General features: G+C 36.4%; 1 protein-coding gene across 2 annotated transcripts in view; it reads left to right on the forward strand.

Annotated features, from left to right (window-relative positions):
- Window positions 1-19,428, forward strand: part of LOC149801025 (uncharacterized) — a 28,065-nt gene extending 8,637 nt beyond the window's left edge. For both annotated transcript variants that reach the window (XM_089955052.1, XM_089955053.1), the window contains 6 exons: window positions 3,307-3,508; window positions 4,141-4,281; window positions 5,710-5,841; window positions 11,782-11,934; window positions 17,031-17,159; window positions 17,989-19,428. In XM_089955052.1, coding sequence (XP_089811178.1) covers window positions 3,307-3,508; window positions 4,141-4,281; window positions 5,710-5,841; window positions 11,782-11,934; window positions 17,031-17,159; window positions 17,989-18,740 — 1,509 coding nt within the window. In that variant the 3' untranslated portion in view covers window positions 18,741-19,428. The remainder of the gene's footprint in view (window positions 1-3,306; window positions 3,509-4,140; window positions 4,282-5,709; window positions 5,842-11,781; window positions 11,935-17,030; window positions 17,160-17,988) is intronic.
- The last annotated feature ends 342 nt before the right edge of the window (window positions 19,429-19,770 follow it).

A 19,770-nucleotide genomic window follows, 5' to 3' on the forward strand; every position in this document is an offset into this window, starting at 1 on the left:
TCTACAGTACTTTGAAACTCTCCATTTTTATGTTTTCATTTAAGAAATTATTGATGCTTTCATCGTAAAGGTGATGATTTAATCATACATTTGTAAGAAAACTAAGATTCGGTGCTTTTTGCTTGCGGACTATATTTTAATAATCATTTGGATATTTCTGACAAGAAAATTCTAAACAGCAAAGTTCTGTTTTCTTCTCTTTATTTTCTATTTGTATAGTCGAAAGAATTTAAAATGTACGCAAACATAAAATTCCCGGGGGGAGCCCCTAGTAATGAAAAAGTCTCAACAACATTGTAACAAGACGTAATTCTTCTAAATTTAAATCAGATAAAGCAGTTTCTGCTCTCTCTAATATGTCTACCTCTGTGTTGCAAATGTTCGCTAAGTAAATTCGATTCATCAGTAACGTGAATAGATAGTTCGTCCACTTATACTTTTTCCTTAAAAAAATATTTAAAAAAATATTCCGCAGACTATATTTGTGAAACTCTGAACTGACACGGATTTGGTTAAGTTTGTAATGTTAGATGATTTACAATGTGGATCAACGGGTTCGGAAGTTTGTGTTCTTTGGATTCATAGACCTTTTTGTTTAATGTCATTGTGTTTGGAATTCAACACTGTGAGACAATTAGCAGATTTATTTTAATTTCAAATGATGTAGCTGTCGTTACTGTCCCTTAATGGTGTGGAATTTTATTCACAATTATCTTACTCTTAAATCTAGTATTCTCCCTCCCCCAAACCCTGTTGAAACCCTCTCACTTCTGATAATAAAATAATTTAGATTCTGGACAGGAAAGGGTTTTTAAAAGTTTGAAAACATGTCTTTCATGCATGTAGAAGGAATCAATCAGTCACAGACTCTTGAAGCTAATCAGCATACGCGCACACCCGATCACTAACTGGAAAACCTCGAGACTTTTCTATTAAAAAAATGACGGGTTTTTCTGACCATTGGCGGATACAGTGTTTGGTATTGGTTCCGGTTTCTGAATGTTGTTATTTGTACTCATAATCTTGTGTACAGTTTGGTGTATTCATTTTTAAAAAAAAAATATCTATACTTGTTAATGTACTAAACCCTATACTACAGAAGAATACATATACAAATAGCAAACTTTCGAACCCGGAAGTGATACCAAAATCGGGAGTCGGAGTATATACAATACACAGCGAAATGTCAGAGTGTGTTCCGATCAATTATAGCTCAAATGTTGCCTTTTTAATGTCGCAATAGCCAAACGTTCATTTTACAACCGATTGATACTTGAATATTATTTAATTTAAATAACCTGCTACTTTATAAATTTCCTTGTTCCATACTTAATAAATAAATAAATAAATACATAAATGAGAGGAGTTCTGCACCTGCCGAGTTTCGAAAGCCAAAGTTCATATATGTTGCCTATCTACACATTTGACGGATCGATCAGATATTTCAGTGCTTAGCACTAGCGACATCTATTAGATTTCACGAGTTTCCTCGGGGCCCCGAGTGGCCGAGTGGTCTCCGTTACAGATCACTGCCATCTCACCTCTGTCTGCGTGGGTTCGAGTCTCGGATTCAGCCAAATGTGGGTATGTGAGAAAGCTTGCCAGTAGCTTCTCGTGGGTCGGTGGTTCTTTCAGGGGATTTTCACGGGTTCTTCCTCCACCATTAATACTGGCCGCCATGTATAGCCTATAGTGCTGAAAAATGGCGTTAAGCCTTACAACAACAACAACAACAGCAACGAGTTTCCTCCCTTAGGATATATTGCCAGATAACCAATAACGTGTAACAGCTGTACATTGTACATCGGTCGAGAATGGTAGAGGCAATTAACTTCAAAAATGATATTTTGTAAGTTTAATATCAAATTTCTGACTACACACCAGAAAGAAGCCACTGCATGTGTATTTGAGGAGAAGGATGTATTTGTGCCAACACGGACCGGCAGTGGAAAATAGCTTATTTTTGCGAGTCCGTTCAAGTTGTGTGTACCCCTTGTCTCGATCATGGAGGAACTGTTCAAATTTGAACAACCTAATTTGATTGGATGCCGTAAATTCACATACCTAATCAATGAAATATCTGATCGATCCGCCAAGGTGTAGATGGGCTAACAGATCTGAATCTTGGAAAGCGAAGATGGCACCTGGAATCAGGTCACAATTAGTATTTCCAGTTCAATACCTACGAATGTAGTTCTAGTCTATTTTTAGAACATTTTTTCCTCTCTCATTTTGGTGGTGATAGAAGAGTTATATGTATACATTTTTGGTAGGGATTTAAAGATAATTGTTTATTCTTGAGAATATGAGCTCAGGGTGTGGTTTTCCATGTGTATTTCGGTAGCAGTGCTCAGTGAGTAATAAGGCCTTCGTGATGATCCGGAAGTGAAATCTGTGTTCTGTTTATGCTGCTCTGTTGACAGTCCAACCTCTCAAAAAAATTCAGGTCAACCTTTGACAAGAACTTCACCGTGAAGTCATCTTTGAAGGTATTTTAGATTAATATATGATTTGTATTGATTGTCACACAGTGGAAAGGTCAGTATTGAGAAACAAATGTAAAGAACATATAGTAAAATTAATTGTGTTCTATGTCCACCTGCCACACTCCTAAATACACTGTACACCTAAAATTTTAGAACAACACCGGGTAAAACGTTTGTCCCAAATTTTGAGTTGATATTTGGATATTACAGGGGAGTTCATTTGTATTGAACACTGATTGGGGCTTAAAATATTCCTTGAAAACACGATTCGATTGCTTCTGACTGAATGAAAGAACTAACAATTTAATTTCTCCATTAAATAGTGTATGAAGTTTCTTCGTATGACACAGACTCGTAACCAAAATTCTCAAAACCTGTTTATAAATATATATAAAAACATGTTTCGAAATAATGTTTTTATACACAGTACTCGCTTAATCTGCCCAGTAATAAGACAAATAATTAGGGCTATCGTGGTAGTGGGACACAGTATTTTGCATCATATCCATGTAATGAGACCTGAACTGAGTAAATTTGTAACCGCCAAAGTCAGAGATCAATTACAATCAGATGCCATTTTAAAAAGGGTTTTGCTCCAATTTTCAAGTAATGAGATTTTTAAAAACGTAGAAACGATTTATTGGTGCAAATGTGCATATATTTTTGGCACTGTATAAATATAAATTATGAGCGGAGTCTGGAGCAACAAAAATAATAATTCATAAGACAAGAACAAACAAGGCTGATTTATGCATTTATTACTGCAATGATTAGAGAACGATTCCAGGAGTTGATGACATTGCAAGTCTTATCACCATAGGTGAAGTGGATAAAAGAACCCAGTCAGATCATTAGTATCGATATGCATGTGATGTCAGCAGCGAGAAGGCGCATGACCGTTCAGAAAACGTTGGCATCTGAGTGGAATCTTCTCATCTACCAAGTGACAGAAAGCGACGTTGGATACTTCACGTGCAGGAATGGTGACGTCATTGTAACTAGGGTCCAACTTCGGTTACTGGGTATTGTTTGCTTTTATTATTCACGTGTTTTTATATACATGGAAAATATGAAAATCTTCAATCATGACAAGTAAAACGTTGATGTATAATAGGAATCTGAACAAATTTAACTGAAATAAAATTTAAAAAACTGGAGAAACAACAAGAACAACAGCAGCAGCAACAACAACAAGAATAATAATAAGTAAATAAATAAATAGAAAAACAACGAAAATAAAGAAGGCACATAAAGCAAGTGGGTTCTAATAATTATATAACCATATAGACCGAAACACGAGAAGATATATTAAAGAATCATGAAAATCAAACATCATGAAAGCAAAGAAAAGAAAAGCATTCGTCTAAAAGAATTATTAACGTTTTCAAATACTGGTTTGATTGTTTAGAAAAACGTAAGCTTGAAGAGACATAACATACTTATAAAATGACAATATAAAAAAATTTGCAAAATACGGTGCATTGTCAATGGGAGACAATACGAGAAATGACCTAACAACTCTGAAAAAGTTTATGCAAAACTCGCTGTAAAAAGTAATTCACACAAATAAAAACGAATTTTACATATATAGGCTGATTTTACATACTTGAGATTCTTTTCATTTAACGTGTCTTTTGACTTTTTTATATTAAAGAATTACCGACCTTCTTGGATACATCGGATGACATTATAGCAGACGAGAACGAGCCCATTAGACTTTGGTGCAATGCAACAGGATACCCAACACCGATTGTAACGTGGTACGAAAGGACTCCCAGTCAAAGTCCTGCGGATGGTATGGTCGAGCAAACACATTCATGCTATGCAATCAAAACTGAACAAAATGATTAGAAACCAATAATCTTCATTTTGCCGCAAAATCATCAACCTTACCTTTTCTGTCGCAAATTTTATTTTATTTTTCTCGGCGAAAATAGCGGCTGCAGCATGGAAACAACCTCGTCATCCTGCGTCATGATCATTTGGATAAGTTTGGGTAGATGGTCGAAGTGTTTGAAATGATCAGAGTCGTTCAGACAAGAAAACCAGCTTATATAAATGGCTAATAATTTGCTGTCTTTGGTGCGTTACATTGTTTTCACAAAATATTGTTCATGGACAAAATGGAATTAAAAACTTAACTGGTGTGGAGCGTGTTTTTTCAAGATGGCGACGTTCGATTCGCAAAGAGTTTTCCTCGCAATTTTACTTTAAGAAATATTTCGCGAAAAGAACGTAGTACAGCAAAGACACCAAAGAAAAAGCTAATCGCCTGGGCTGAGTTTCTAATCTGAGCGACGTCTCCAAGCCCTTCGACCACATGTTACCATTGGCTGACAGTTGCCATAAAGCCCCAAATACTATGAATGTGTGTAACGTAGGATAGGCGAGACTGGGTAAAGGGGCGCTAGGAATGTTGGAAACCCCCCCCCCCCGTTCCTTACTTCTTGTTTTAATTTATGTCATGTAAAAGTACGAATCATTTTTCGAGGGAATACCACATAACTGTAACTAGGTCCTAATGGGACATTCTTGTAAAAAATTGTCTTTGTTTATAATATATCTAAGCTTAGGAAATCACATGTTATCGGTACTCAGCAGTAAATATTGACGAATAATAAACATACAATCATAGGCACCGCTGCTACCAACACAGAAAACATCTTCCTCATGGTGTGTACATTTTTAAGTAAATGCTGGAAAGTGTCAGGGCAAGGTAAACCTGTCCATTTCTGCGTACAACTCATCCGCACCGATGGCCTAAGTGGTTTGAGCGTCTGCCTCGGATGCGGGAGGTCGCGGGTTTGAAAACCGTCCAAGTCATACCAAAGACTTAGAAAAATAGTACTAATAGCTGCCTCGCTAGGCGCTCAGCCATAAAAGGTTAGTGTTAGGACTGGTATGCCTGGTGTCAGGATAATGTGACTGGATGGGACATGATGCTACAGGTGTGCGGCATGATGTCCCAGTGCTTGACATCACACAAACTGCCACACTGCAGACATCGTAGCGATATGACTAAAAATAATTGAAAAACTACTTTAAAAATCCATCACACACACAGACATACAGACACACACACGCGTTGACTAAATAATATATATATATATATATATATATATATATATATATATATATATATATATATATATATATATATATATATATATGGCGTTTGTTTCAGATTTTTCTAATTACATAATCCATGACTTTTACTTTTCAGTCGTGAATATTGGCGTTGTTGGCAGAATGTTGTCAATACAGACGGGCTCACATGGTTCTGAAGACGTATACATCTGCAATGCCTCTAACAGCATAGGAAGCGTAACCAAGGAGATTAGAGTCAGCGTAAAATGTAATGTCTACTTCATTGTTTCTGTCTTCAATGTATTTTCTCATTATTTAGCTTTATCCTCGATTTATTGAGGACAATGAAAATTTACTCTCAGTCTATCGGCATTATTACGGTTGTTTTGTTATCAAAGTAGTATTTATTAACGTGTTGTGCGGATAAAATCATATATAAACCTGAGTGGATGATATTATATATATCTATCTTTCTATGAGTAAATGACCCAATATGCAAACAAGTAGCATGCCGTTCAGTATAATGATGGTGACTTTCAAGCTTGTAAATCAGGATGCCGTTCAGTATAATGATGGTGACTCAAGCTGATAAAACAGGATGTCTTTCAGTATAATGATGGTGACTTTCAAGCTTGTACATCAGTGTGCCGTTCTGTATAATGATGGTGACTTTCAAGCTGATAAAACAGTGTGCCTTTCTGTATAATGATGGTGACTTTCAAGCTGATAAAACTGTGTGCCGTTCAGTATAATGATGGTGACTTTCAAGCTTGTAAATCAGTGTGCCGTTCTGTATAATGATGGTGACTTTCAAGCTGATAAAACAGTGTGCCTTTCTGTATAATGATGGTGACTTTCAAGCTTGTAAATCAGTGTGCCGTTCTGTATAATGATGGTGACTTTCAAGCTTGTAAATCAGTGTGCCGTTCTGTATAATGATGGTGACTTTCAAGCTTGTAAATCAGTGTGCCGTTCTGTATAATGATGGTGACTTTCAAGCTGATAAAACAGTGTGCCTTTCAGTATAATGATGGTGACTTTCAAGCTTGTAAATCAGTGTGCCGTTCTCTATAATGATGGTGACATTCAAGATGATAAAACAGTGTGCATTTCAGTATAATGATGGTGACTTTCAAGCTTGTAAATCAGTGTGCCGTTCAGTATAATGATGGTGACTTTCAAGCTGATAAAACAATGTGCCTTTCAGTATAATGATGGTGACTTTCAAGCTTGTAAATCAGTGTGCCGTTCAGTATAATGATGGTGACTTTCAAGCTTGTAAATCAGTGTGCCGTTCTGTATAATGATGGTGACTTTCAAGCTGATAAAGCCGTGTGCCTTTCAGTATAATGATGGTGACTTTCAAGCTTGTAAATCAGTGTGCCGTTCTGTATAATGATGATGACTTTCAAGCTGATAAAACAGTGTGCCTTTCAGTATAGTGATGGTGACTTTCAAGCTGATAAAACAGTGTGCCGTTCAGTATAATGATGGTGACTTTCAAGCTGATAAAACAGTGTGCCTTTCAGTATAATGATGGTGACTTTCAAGCTTGTAAATCAGTGTGCCGTTCTGTATAATGATGATGACTTTCAAGCTGATAAAACAGTGTGCCGTTCAGTATAATGATGGTGACTTTCAAGCTGATAAAACAGTGTGCCTTTCAGTATAATGATGGTGACTTTCAAGCTTGTAAATCAGTGTGCCGTTCTGTATAATGATGGTGACTTTCAAGCTGATAAAACTGTGCCTTTCAGTATAAGGATGGTGACTTTCAAGCTTGTAAATCAGTGTGCCGTTCTGTATAATGATGATGACTTTCAAGCTGATAAAACAGTATGCCTTTCAGTATAATGATGGTGACTTTCAAGCTTGTAAATCAGTGTGCTGTTCAGTATAATGATGGTGACTTTCAAAGCTGGTAAAACAGGATGCCGTTTAGTATAATGATGGTGATTTTCAAGCTTGTAAATCAGTGTGCCGTTCAGTATAAGGATGGTGACTTTCAAGCAGGAAAAGCACTTTGGCGTTCTGTATAGTGATTAGTGACTTTCAAGCTTGTAAATCAGTGTGCCGTTCAGTATAATGATGGTGACTTTCAAAGCTGGTAAAACAGGATGCCGTTCAGTATAATGATGGTGACTTTCAAGCTGATAAATCAGTGTGCCTTTCAGTATAATGATGGTGACTTTCAAGCTTGTAAATCAGTGTGCCGTTCAGCATAATGATGGTGACTTTCAAGCTTGTAAATCAGTGTGCCTTTCTGTATAATGATGGTGACTTTCAAGCTGATAAAACTGTGCCTTTCCGTATAATGATGGTGACTTTCAAGCTTGTAAATCAGTGTGCCGTTCTGTATAATGATGGTGACTTTCAAGCTGATAAAACAGTGTGCCTTTCAGTATAATGATGGTGACTTTCAAGCTTGTAAATCAGTGTGCCGTTCTGTATAATGATGGTGACTTTCAAGCTGATAAAACAATGTACCTTTCAGTATAATGATGGTGACTTTCAAGCTTGTAAATTAGTGTGCCGTTCAATATAATGATGGTGACTTTCAAAGCTGGTAAAATAGAATGCCGTTCAGTATAATGATGGTGACTTTCAAGCTGATAAATCAGTGTGCCTTTCAGTATAATGATGGTGACTTTCAAGCTTGTAAATCAGTGTGCCGTTCAGTATAATGATGGTGACTTTCAAGCTTGTAAATCAGTGTGCCGTTCTGTATAATGATGGTGACTTCCAAGCTGATAAAACAGTGTGCCTTTCAGTATAATGATGGTGACTTTCAAGCTTGTAAATCAGTGTGCCGTTCAGTATAATGATGATGACTTTCAAGCTTGTAAATCAGTGTGCCGTTCTGTATAATGATGGTGACTTTCAAGCTGATAAAACTGTGTGCCTTTCAGTATAATGATGGTGACTTTCAAGCTTGTAAATCAGTGTGCCGTTCTCTATAATGATGGTGACATTCAAGATGATAAAACAGTGTGCCTTTCAGTATAATGATGGTGACTTTCAAGCTTGTAAATCAGTGTGCCGTTCAGTATAATGATGGTGACTTTCAAGCTGATAAAACAGTGTGCCTTTCAGTATAATGATGGTGACTTTCAAGCTTGTAAATCAGTGTACCGTTCAGTATAATGATGGTGACTTTCAAGCTGATAAAACAATGTGCCTTTCAGTATAATGATGGTGACTTTCAAGCTTGTAAATCAGTGTACCGTTCAGTATAATGATGGTGACTTTCAAGCTTGTAAATCAGTGTGCCGTTCTGTATAATGATGATGACTTTCAAGCTGATAAAACAGTATGCCTTTCAGTATAATGATGGTGACTTTCAAGCTTGTAAATCAGTGTGCTGTTCAGTATAATGATGGTGACTTTCAAAGCTGGTAAAACATGATGCCGTTTAGTATAATGATGGTGATTTTCAAGCTTGTAAATCAGTGTGCCGTTCAGTATAATGATGGTGACTTTCAAAGCTGGTAAAACAGGATGCCGTTCAGTATAATGATGGTGACTTTCAAGCTGATAAATCAGTGTGCCTTTCAGTATAATGATGGTGACTTTCAAGCTTGCAAATCAGTGTGCCGTTCAGTATAATGATGGTGACTTTCAAGCTTGTAAATCAGTGTGCCGTTCTCTATAATGATGGTGACTTTCAAGCTGATAAAACAGTGTGCCTTTCAGTATAATGATGGTGACTTTCAAGCTTGTAAATCAGTGTGCCTTTCAGTATAATGATGGTGACTTTCAAGCTTGTAAATCAGTGTGCCGTTCTGTATAATGATGATGACTTTCAAGATGATGAAACAGTGTGCCTTTCAGTATAATGATAGTGTCTTTCAAGCTGGTAAAACAGTGTGCCTTTCAGTATAATTATGGTGACTTTCAAGCTTGTAAATCAGTGTGCCGTTCAGTATAATGATGGCGAATTTCAAAGCTGGTAAAACAGGATGCCGTTCAGTATAATAATGGTGATTTTCAAGCTTGTAAATCAGTGTGCCGTTCAGTATAATGATGGTGACTTTCAAGCTGGAAAAGCAGTTTGGCGTTCTGTATAGTGATTGGTGACTTTCAAGCTTGTAAATCAGTGTGCCTTTCAGTATAATGATGGTGACTTTCAAAGCTGGTAAAACAGGATGCCGTTCAGTATAATGATGGTGATTTTCAAGCTTGTAAATCTGTGTGCCGTTCTGTATAATGATGGTGACTTTCAAACTGATAAAACAGTGTGCCTTTCAGTATAATGATGGTGACTTTCAAGCTTGTAAATCAGTGTGCTGTTCAGTATAATGATGGTGACTTTCAAGCTGGTAAAACAGTGTGCCTTTCAGCATAATGATGGTGACTTTCAAGCTTGTAAATCAGTGTGCCGTTCAGTATAATGATGGTGACTTTCAAGCTGGAAAAGCAGTATGGCGTTCTGTAAAGTGATTGGTGACTTTCAAGCTTGTAAATCAGTGTGCCTTTCAGTATAATGATGGTGACTTTCAAAGCTGGTAAAACAGGATGCCGTTCAGTATAATGATGGTGACTTTCAAGCTGATAAATCAGTATGTCTTTCAGTATAATGATGGTGACTTTCAAGCTTGTAAATCAGTGTGCCTTTCAGTATAATGATGGTGACTTTCAAAGCTGGAAAATCAGTGTGCCTTTCAGTATAATGATGGTGACTTTCAAGCTTGTAAATCAGTGTGCCGTTCAGTATAATGATGGTGACTTTCAAGCTGGTAAAACAGTATACCGTTCCGTATAATAATGATGACTTTTAAGCTGATTAAACAGTATGCCGTTCAGTATAATGATGGTGATTTTCAAGCTTGTAAATCAGTATGCCTTTCAGTATAATGATGGTGACATTCAAACTTGTAAAACAGTATGCCGTTCAGCATAATGATGGTGACTTTCAAGCTGGTAAAACAGTATACCGTTCCGTATAATTATGATGCCTTTCAAGCTGGTAAAACAGGATGAAGTTTTGCATAATGATGATGCCTTTCAAGCAGGTAAAATACAATATCTTGATGACTCATGCTATACAAGCAAAATATAAAGTAAGTACCGTCATGAATACTTTAGAATTAATTAAATATTATTTGATTTTAAGTTTTGTTTAATTTATTTCACGATATTTTAGTTCTTGTCTACTTATAACCAATAAAATGTGATTTCTCATCCTTAAATGCCTATGTTGATGTGTTTGGACACCATTATGACATAGCCTTTTTGAACTGTACAAGGGGGCCTTACTTATAACACATGTCACTTTTAAATCAAATAAACAACACTATAAAGTGCTAGCAATGCATATGCATCGGAGATAAAACTAAGATTAACTTCCTAAACTGCTATCCCGACTAACAGTTTTAATTTTGTTAAATTTAAATAAAACAAGAAATTCTCTGCAACACAATGTTACGCTGAGCGTCACAAAGTTACACATTTTCCGAGTTTTGATTTTAATTGTTCCAAATGCTAGTATTTTTTCAGTGACAAAAAGCCCGTTACATCCACAGAGTTTTCAAGATGTATATGAATGTATGCGTCTGTGCATAAATACATAAAGACAGACAAATTTATGTAGATAACGTACGTGCAATAGAATATTTCACTTCATATTCATGGATAAAAGTGCTTGAAGAAACCAACAGAGGCAGGTAAGAAGTATCGGGAAGCTCTGAGCAGGTTGATGGACTTGGGTTGCCATAACAAAGGCAATTTCACTGCATAGAGACTCCTACGTAACAGCAGAAAGCACACGATTATCGGCTTGATTATTGCTACCTTTTATTTTCTTATTTGACTTTTGTACATCAAAGTTTTCTTTTATAAGTGTGGGAGATATTAGTATACAGTAACCATGTAAATTCACACTGACGGTCTGATTTTTAAATTTGATCGGCAGAAAACATTCATCCCTCAAAGGCAGTAAAACATAAACTACACATACACACTTTTCAAATATGGTATCTTAGTGCAACAGCGTGTCGGGCTCACGACCGTAATGGTGCTGGCTCGAATCCTGCTTCACAATGCTCAGTCCGCTGTTGTATGCCTCTGAACAAGGTACTTTATTCAAATTGACTAGGCACAATATAAACTTTCACGAGTTGCCATAGAAATTAATCAATAAATCCAAATAAGTAGAACGAAACTACAGTAATGCTGAGGTTTTCTCTCATTATTCTACTTTTTATTTCAGCTCGGCCTGTCATCCAGACATGTAACTCATCACAGGTAATGATTCACGGCGACAATGTCATATTGAAACTGTGGTGCAATGCTACAGGAACTCCAAGTCCGATCCTCCGGTGGTACCGCCAGGATTCATATCAGTACGGAAAGAGTCAGCAAGGTAATTAGGTTAACTTTCGTCAAGTACGTGGAAGTTTTAGCTGCGATAACCAAAACATTATTTTTAAATTTTAATTGTGTGTGTGTGTGTGTGTGTGTGTGTGTGTGACCGTGAGTCATTTTGTCGCGTTGTAGCCTATCTAAATCACGTTTTCACCATAATTGTGGTGTATGGGCACTCTGACGTTTGTCGTTTTCGCAGTTACATTTTGCAGCCTTTTAGCTTTGGGGCTTTCTCGCTTATAGTTCGTTCCACAGAGCATCTCAAATTGTATCCTATCTGTAACGAGTTAGTTATAACGAGTTAAGTATTTTAGCTACATTTAATGACGCTGACCTGAAAATTTACCGAGTAAAGACAGAATAAAAGTTGCGATGCTATTTGGAAACGAACTATGGTTGAATTGGTGCTTTCTCGTGTAGTCACTTTTTGGTGTTTTTGCCTTTAGATTAACATGCGCAGTGAATGAATTATAGTGACGTCATTTAAAAGTTTTGGTCATATCGCTTGTATCCCTTTCTTGGCTGAAACTGGGTCCGGTATGATTTTTTATTTTATTTCTTTTTGTAGTCTTCATCGCAATAGACGCATTTTTTTCCTTACATCAATATGGTTTGACTTTCATCAGATGCATCCAGGAGCATCAAATGGAAGTCGACAACGCAGCTTAGTAACATTGCGTCATGGCACCAAAGCGTCAACATCCAAAAGTGAGGAAATTGGGTCGAAAAGGCCAAAACACAGTGACAAGTAAAATAATTCTGTCCCTTTTTTTTGGCCTAAATTTTCTCTGTCTGTTACCATGATAATGCGACAAAACATTAGCAATTCTTTAGCTGCAGGAATTCGTCATCTTCAAATTTACTAAAAATACGTATTAGTAGGATATCTGCTGATAAGCAAAGCAGAACTGTTGAAAGGATATAGCGAATGGCCAAAAGATGCAGACCGGCAAGAACAAAAGCATATCCGCAGGCAAAACGCATGTTGCAAGATATCGGTAGTTGTATCATTGAGAGCCTTTTCTCACATTCGCGGACGCACCAGGCTAGTGGTGTTTGCGTTGGCGGAGGAACATAGAGGAAAGATGCTACTAATTACAACGAACTTTGCTGAATTAATTTTGGTGACGCCTTGTGAATAGGTTGCGAGATCTGAGTAAATTCGACACATTGCACAGACAATGGATTTTGTTTAGACAGAAAACGTTCAAGTTTGCACCGTTTACCAATAGTTTTACACCGTTTACCAGTCGTTTTCGACATATGGGCCATTCCCTTAGGGTTATGAATTTATATTTAATTTACTCCATGAGCATAGTAGAACAAGGGGAATGTCTATTCTATTTTGTCTCTAACTGTGGGATGGCAAGATACTCCGGTTAGTAAAGTTTACCAAACAGAAGAGTTAGAGAAAACGCGTGGATATTACATCAGAAAATTTAAAATACTAGTATAAAGAGTAACCATGAACGATTACTGTAAATCGCACTGCTTTTATTGTTATTTTTGTTTGACGGGCATGATCTCTATACCAGTATGAGTGTGCTTTTAATTTGTGACAACCAGTTCTTTAATAAAGGAAATTAGTGGGTTGTAAAAAACATTAGATTCCCTCCGGTTCGTATTAAATATTATTTTGGTGGTAAAGTTAACAAGGTAAGGTAGACATGACCTGTGGATAATATCGTAATATTACTATACTTATTTCTTTACTCAGTGACTTTATTTAAAAATGTCAGTTTCAATTATTTTTTATTATTTTAAAAATCACTTATTGAAGTTTTAGCGATATTATCTCGTAACACTTCCCTCAGGCCTTAATGCAAAACGCGATTCCCTCTTCCAACATTGTCACTGAATCGACAAGTTTATTACAAAATTTGATGCGATTTGATCCGATGAGATAGGATTCGCAAAAGGTAATTGACAGGCAATCAGGCAAATATACATGATCATAATGGTAACGAGTATTCTGTTAATATGTTTTGGATTTATCTCAAGTAGAGGGTGTGATAATATCATAAATGTATATGGAATTCTGAAGAAAATAAAATACCAAGCAGGCGTCTTTGGTTTTCAATCATCTCAATACTATGGTAGAAGCAGAAAAGCTCTGTATATATTACCAGCGTGTATAAATCACGTGAAGGCGCGAAGAGTATTAAATAATACAACAAGAAGTGAATCAGTCAACCAAGCAGATAAGACTACAATAGACCCGTCCAGGTCTGGGAATCGATCCCGGTATTCCAGCGTAGGAGTCCGTTAGGCGAGCATCTGAGCTCCTGCGCATTATTTGTAGACACATTGGAGCTATATCACATCATTCTCATTTTCAAAACACCATATGCGTTTGTGTATACCCTGTCCCAAATTGTATTGTTTAATAATTACAAATTGTATTAATTCACCACGTTTTCTACGTTTTTTATTGGATGTAACCTGTCACCTGGTTCCGATCCGGAACTTTTTACACATCGATAAATTCTGCGGACTACGTTTGGTTCCCTGTTTCCAGGTCATTTGATGTGCAGTTTTATCTATATCAACGTCGTACAACTACAAGCCCCCACCCATCTAGTCCTACAACGTAAATCACATCACCCGATATTTTTCTTCTGGGGGGTGATGGATCTTACTGCCTAAATAACGGCGCTGTGTAGCGTGTTTTGATGTCGACTAACAGTATATCGAAAGTAAAATTTTCATAAATATCACACACAACTGGCAACCAATAATTACACTTTTCTACAAATTAAAGTTCTAATGTTTTTGCCAGATTTTACTGACCCTGATGTCTTTTCTCTATTAAATTCAAATTCTCACAAAAGAAATGGACCTGTTTTCAAGTTTCGTTGGCCTACATTTAAATTGGCTGGAAAGCGACGAAAGCCGGGAATGCCGAAATCGGGTTAAGTTGAATACTATTCTTTAACGAAACGAATAAAAATATATTATGCCTACTGGAACTATAAAGCAACGTTTCGTTTCTTTCAAGAAACATAACCGCCACATGAACCTACTTAAACATACTTCGGCATACCTCGACTACCGTCGCACTGCAACAAATTCAAATGTAAGTCAACGGAACATGAAAATGTGTCCATGTGCTAGTGTCATATTTTCATTCCGCCAGGATAAAGACAGCACAGTAAGTATATTAATTACACATAAATTAGTGGAAGAGTGTCGATATATGCTGCCAGATGTGTGAGATATTCCTGAAACCTTTAATTGGATAGTAAGACTTAGCACTAAAACAAAACCAACATGTGCTATGTGTTAAATTGTAGGACTACCACCCATCCACTCCTGTGATTTCCGATCAATAGTTACAAGCCACAGATTAAAATTGATCATTAGAAGTTTTAAAAAATGTCATTGCACAGACCTTCCTGCGCTCCAACACTCATCCCTTTTGCCGAAGAAGGCATATGGCAGGCTTTAGAAGCCAGTCTTCGGAATTCACTGCATGTCGCCTCGACAACATGTTTCGGCAGCTGTTATTAAAGGTCTGGGTCATATATCAAGCAAAGGATCTCACTAAAATTGGACACGATTTTGCTTTTGTAAGATCGAAATGCGTAGAAAGTAACAGCAATATTTGCGATAACAACACGTGCTACACACAAGCGTCATTTTAGAACAAATTAATAGCCTGGTTTAAACAGCATCATCCATATTTTATATATCAAAATAACGATCATAACAATGTATTACTGGCATGACCCGTAATGACACTCTACTCTATATTACTGTATAAAGAATCGACGGCTCTTACCTAGTGAAGATCGGGCTATGTGTTCTATCGCATTTAAGAGGCTAATGAAAGAAAACTTTGATCTAAATAAAAGTGAATGTTTTTCTGATGAAATTTCCTGATCTGATGATAGAATGGAAGAAAATTGGAATTATAATAATTAAATGATCATGGTTGGGTATTTATCGATCTGTACATTTTACCAAATCACTCAAATTTAACATCGGGCTTTATGTTAACTTTATGAGTGATTAGGTAAAATTTACACATCGATAAATACCCAACAGTAAAATTTTACCTAATCACTCACAAAGTTAACATAAAATCCTTCAGACTTCATTTACTTTGTGAGTGATTAGGTAAAATTTACTCATCGATAAATACACAGCCATAATCATTTAATCCTTATAATTCCAATTTACTATTAATCGTTTAATCTTATAGTGTGTATTTTCAAAACGAATTTTAAAACAGAAATTTAAATTTAGTTTGCATTTACTTTTTAGTTGAGTTCCATACCCTTCTTTTCTGTCTTGGGTATTCTACCAATCCAATACGTGTCTCCTGCGTAAGAAAATCCACACAATAGAACTTCGTAACGTATTATCTCGGTATTTTATATTACAGCAGAATTCTTTATAAGCAGTTGTCTGAATTCTTACTACCATTTACACAAATCCAAATGCTATTGTGAGAACCAACTTACTGAAAAATAATTCTAATACGAGTGGATTTTATGGATTTTTTTTGGAACAGAGATCCACACAACTCCTACAAAAGTTCTTGAAGAATCAGGATAACCGGACAATTACCTTCCATGGCTTGTTCCCCTTTTCATATTTATATCGAGTCTTTTGTAAATATTATTTTATAACAACTGATACATATTGCTTGACTTTTCATTCGGGTTTAGAAAAATTGTACCGTAACTGTATTCCATCAAATAATCGCTGATATCTCTCTCATTTAGAAATTGAGACGAAAATACAAATAGCACAGACATCCGGGTCTTTGAATTACGAAATACAACCAATCAAATAAACCAACAACAAAAACAAACAGATAGCCATAATAGATCTGACAATTGCAACTGCTCACGTATGTCGTTGTTCCATCCTGAGGATATTTATAAACGGACTAATAAATATGTTACAGTCTTGAGGACTATGACACATATTTAACGTAGAACGCAATCGTTCTTGAATTTTAGACATGAATATGACATGCAAAAGAAAAAATGATTGCGTTGACAACACAAAATGTTTTCTTTAAAAGGCATAAACAGTTTTTATACAAGCAATAGTAATTAAAGAAAAAAAAATATTACTTTTCAGGTTTGCATCTTCTTGGCGAAGGGAACTTACTGCAGGTGACTGTTTCCCGCAACGATGACGCTGTGTTCGTTTGTGAAGCCACAAATATTAATGGCATTGCTACAAGAGAAATAAGGATTACAGCAAAACGTACGTTGTCTACCTGACTACTTGTCACTTTGTCTGCGTGCTTATCTGCCTTTCAGTCCATCTGTTTTCGTTAGCTGTCTGCATCTGTTTTTCTATTTATCGTTCATCTTTTGTTTCTCTTAGCCTTTTTACCTTCTGTTTGCTCTTTCCGTCGGTTACTATATTGATTTCACTTCTATTATTATTATTATTATTGATATTATTACTACTCTTATTATCATTATTATTGTTATTATTTTTTAAATGTTATTATTATTATTATTATTATTCGTACTAGTAGTAGTAGCAGTAGTAGTAGTAGTTTAAACAATGGAAAAATGGAAATTAATTTGCCATTAAATATACCCCGGAACATTTACATTCCTACAAGATTGTTAACTTCAATAACTTTTCATACGATCAAGATGCATGAAAAATCAAAACACCTAGAAATTGTCCGCAAAGAAGAATGCCACAAAGTTTGCCCCCTCATTAACTTCCACTCAAGCATACCTGACCCATGTCCACATCACCTGCACACCCACCTGGAAATGGATAAAGGTTCTAGGACTTATTCAGAATGCATATAAAGAAACAGCACTGAGAAATAGTCACAGACTCGAGTCTCTGTCTTAAATGGTATATAATAAGTTGCATATAGACAGAGACTGACATTGGAGAAGTATCACATTCATAGATTTTATAATTAATAAAAATAAAAAAAATAAAACTGTGCCACTATAAGTACACTCAGTGACTTCATTGTTGTAACTGTCCTTGTAATCATCATTTGTATGCTGTGTAAGGTCGATTAAACTCGCTCTTTAGTATTTAATATTTCCTTCAACAGCTCCTTCACATTCTAATAACCTCCAGACAGGGATGCCGCCACTGTCACATGATTGTCAGCCAATGAACTCAAGACCATCCGACTGCCAGGACGTCAAACGATTGGGATGTACAACATCTGGTGTTTACGTCATTTACCCTGCCGGAACCGACGGGTTTCGTGTGCGTTGTGACCAGGATAGATATGGAGGAGGGTGGACCGTCTTCCAACGGCGTCTCGATGGCTCTGTTGATTTCTATCGGAAATGGGCGAGCTACCAAGTGGGTTTTGGGGATCTCGAAGGGGAATTTTGGCTGGGAAATCAGCAGATCCATATGATCTCCTCTCAGGGCTGGTACGAACTTAGAGTGGATCTGACAGACGCCAAAGGTTATGCATGGTTTGCAACGTACAACGTATTTCGAGTATCCGATGCAGAAAAGAAGTACCGATTATTTGTTGATGGCTATAATGGCAACGCTGGCAATAACCTGAAATTTAACTCTGGAAATATGTTCTCAACTTTGGATCAGGATAACGATAACGTACAGGCAACAGCCTGTTCGTCTGGATTCAAGGGTGCATGGTGGTGCGGCGAAACAAACGAATCCAACTTAAATGCAAGGTACAACAACAGTTCATATAAGGAAAGAATTTTCTGGAAAGGGATCACCGATGACGGGCAATCTTTCCTGGTATTAACAGAGATGAAAATGAGGAAGTGGGTTGACAAGCGCAAGATGTATACTGGTTTCCGGTCATTCGATGACTAAGGCGATATAATTTGGTGGGACATATAAAATACAAGAACTGAAGCAAACGACTGAAATGACACATGATATATAAATATATAATAAACTCGTGTTACTCAGATGCTATTACAACAACAATAACAATCCATTCGCATAAAGCCAATCTAGGTCAAGTTATAATATACAGATGGATAGACTGTAGTGCAGTGTACGCTATATATTCATGATTCATCATATTCTGAGATTTTAGATGGCTTTAAGCTTTTTAGAAAAACTTTATTGTTGTCTTGAAATCATATAATGCATCAACTACCATTAACATTCGTGCATGCTGAACTCCAAAACATTGATAGTGATTTCGGATTCGTGAAAGGCTGAAAGAACTGACTAGATATTGGGGACTGTGAAAATTGTTAGAGCAAACAATAATCTCGCTCGCTCGAACACAGATTACTTTATTCATAACGTTACTAATACGTATATATCGAGTTTCCTCTGTCTTGACAATCGCTTTGTTATTACATGACAAATCATGCTCGTTTCCAAGACGGAGCGTGTTGCACATAAATCATGTACGGCGAAGTTCAAACCTTTGCGAGCATTTTTTTTAAAGGACTTGCATTGATTTAGAAAGCAAAATATTGAATATGTAGCTAATCTGAGCATGACTTATCACTTCCAGATAATTATAGTTTTAATCCAGCATGAATATTTCTACCATCTTGTCCTTTTTTAGTCAGTTACCCCGCCAACATACACATAATAGCCGAAAATGACAGAACTGCACAGATAAAAGTTTACATATGCCCTCTTTTCCCAGGACATGTCATCCTTCATGGTCCTGAAATCTTTGGTCGGTCGTTTTTTTATATAAATATCTAAAACTATTAGGGATTTTGCCCTACTCGTTCTATATCAAATTTAAAGGACTGACGAAGGACTGGGAAAAGGAAAGGATGGCATATAGTACACAGGATACAGTTTATTATATAATATATACTTACTTTGTATACTCACTGTTACTCGTAGCTCATGGGATATATATATATAT

The sequence above is a fragment of the Sinohyriopsis cumingii genome, chromosome 4 (genome assembly GCF_028554795.1).
Source record: "Sinohyriopsis cumingii isolate HCF-2022 chromosome 4, ASM2855479v2, whole genome shotgun sequence".
Classification (NCBI taxonomy): Eukaryota; Metazoa; Mollusca; class Bivalvia; order Unionida; family Unionidae; genus Sinohyriopsis; species Sinohyriopsis cumingii.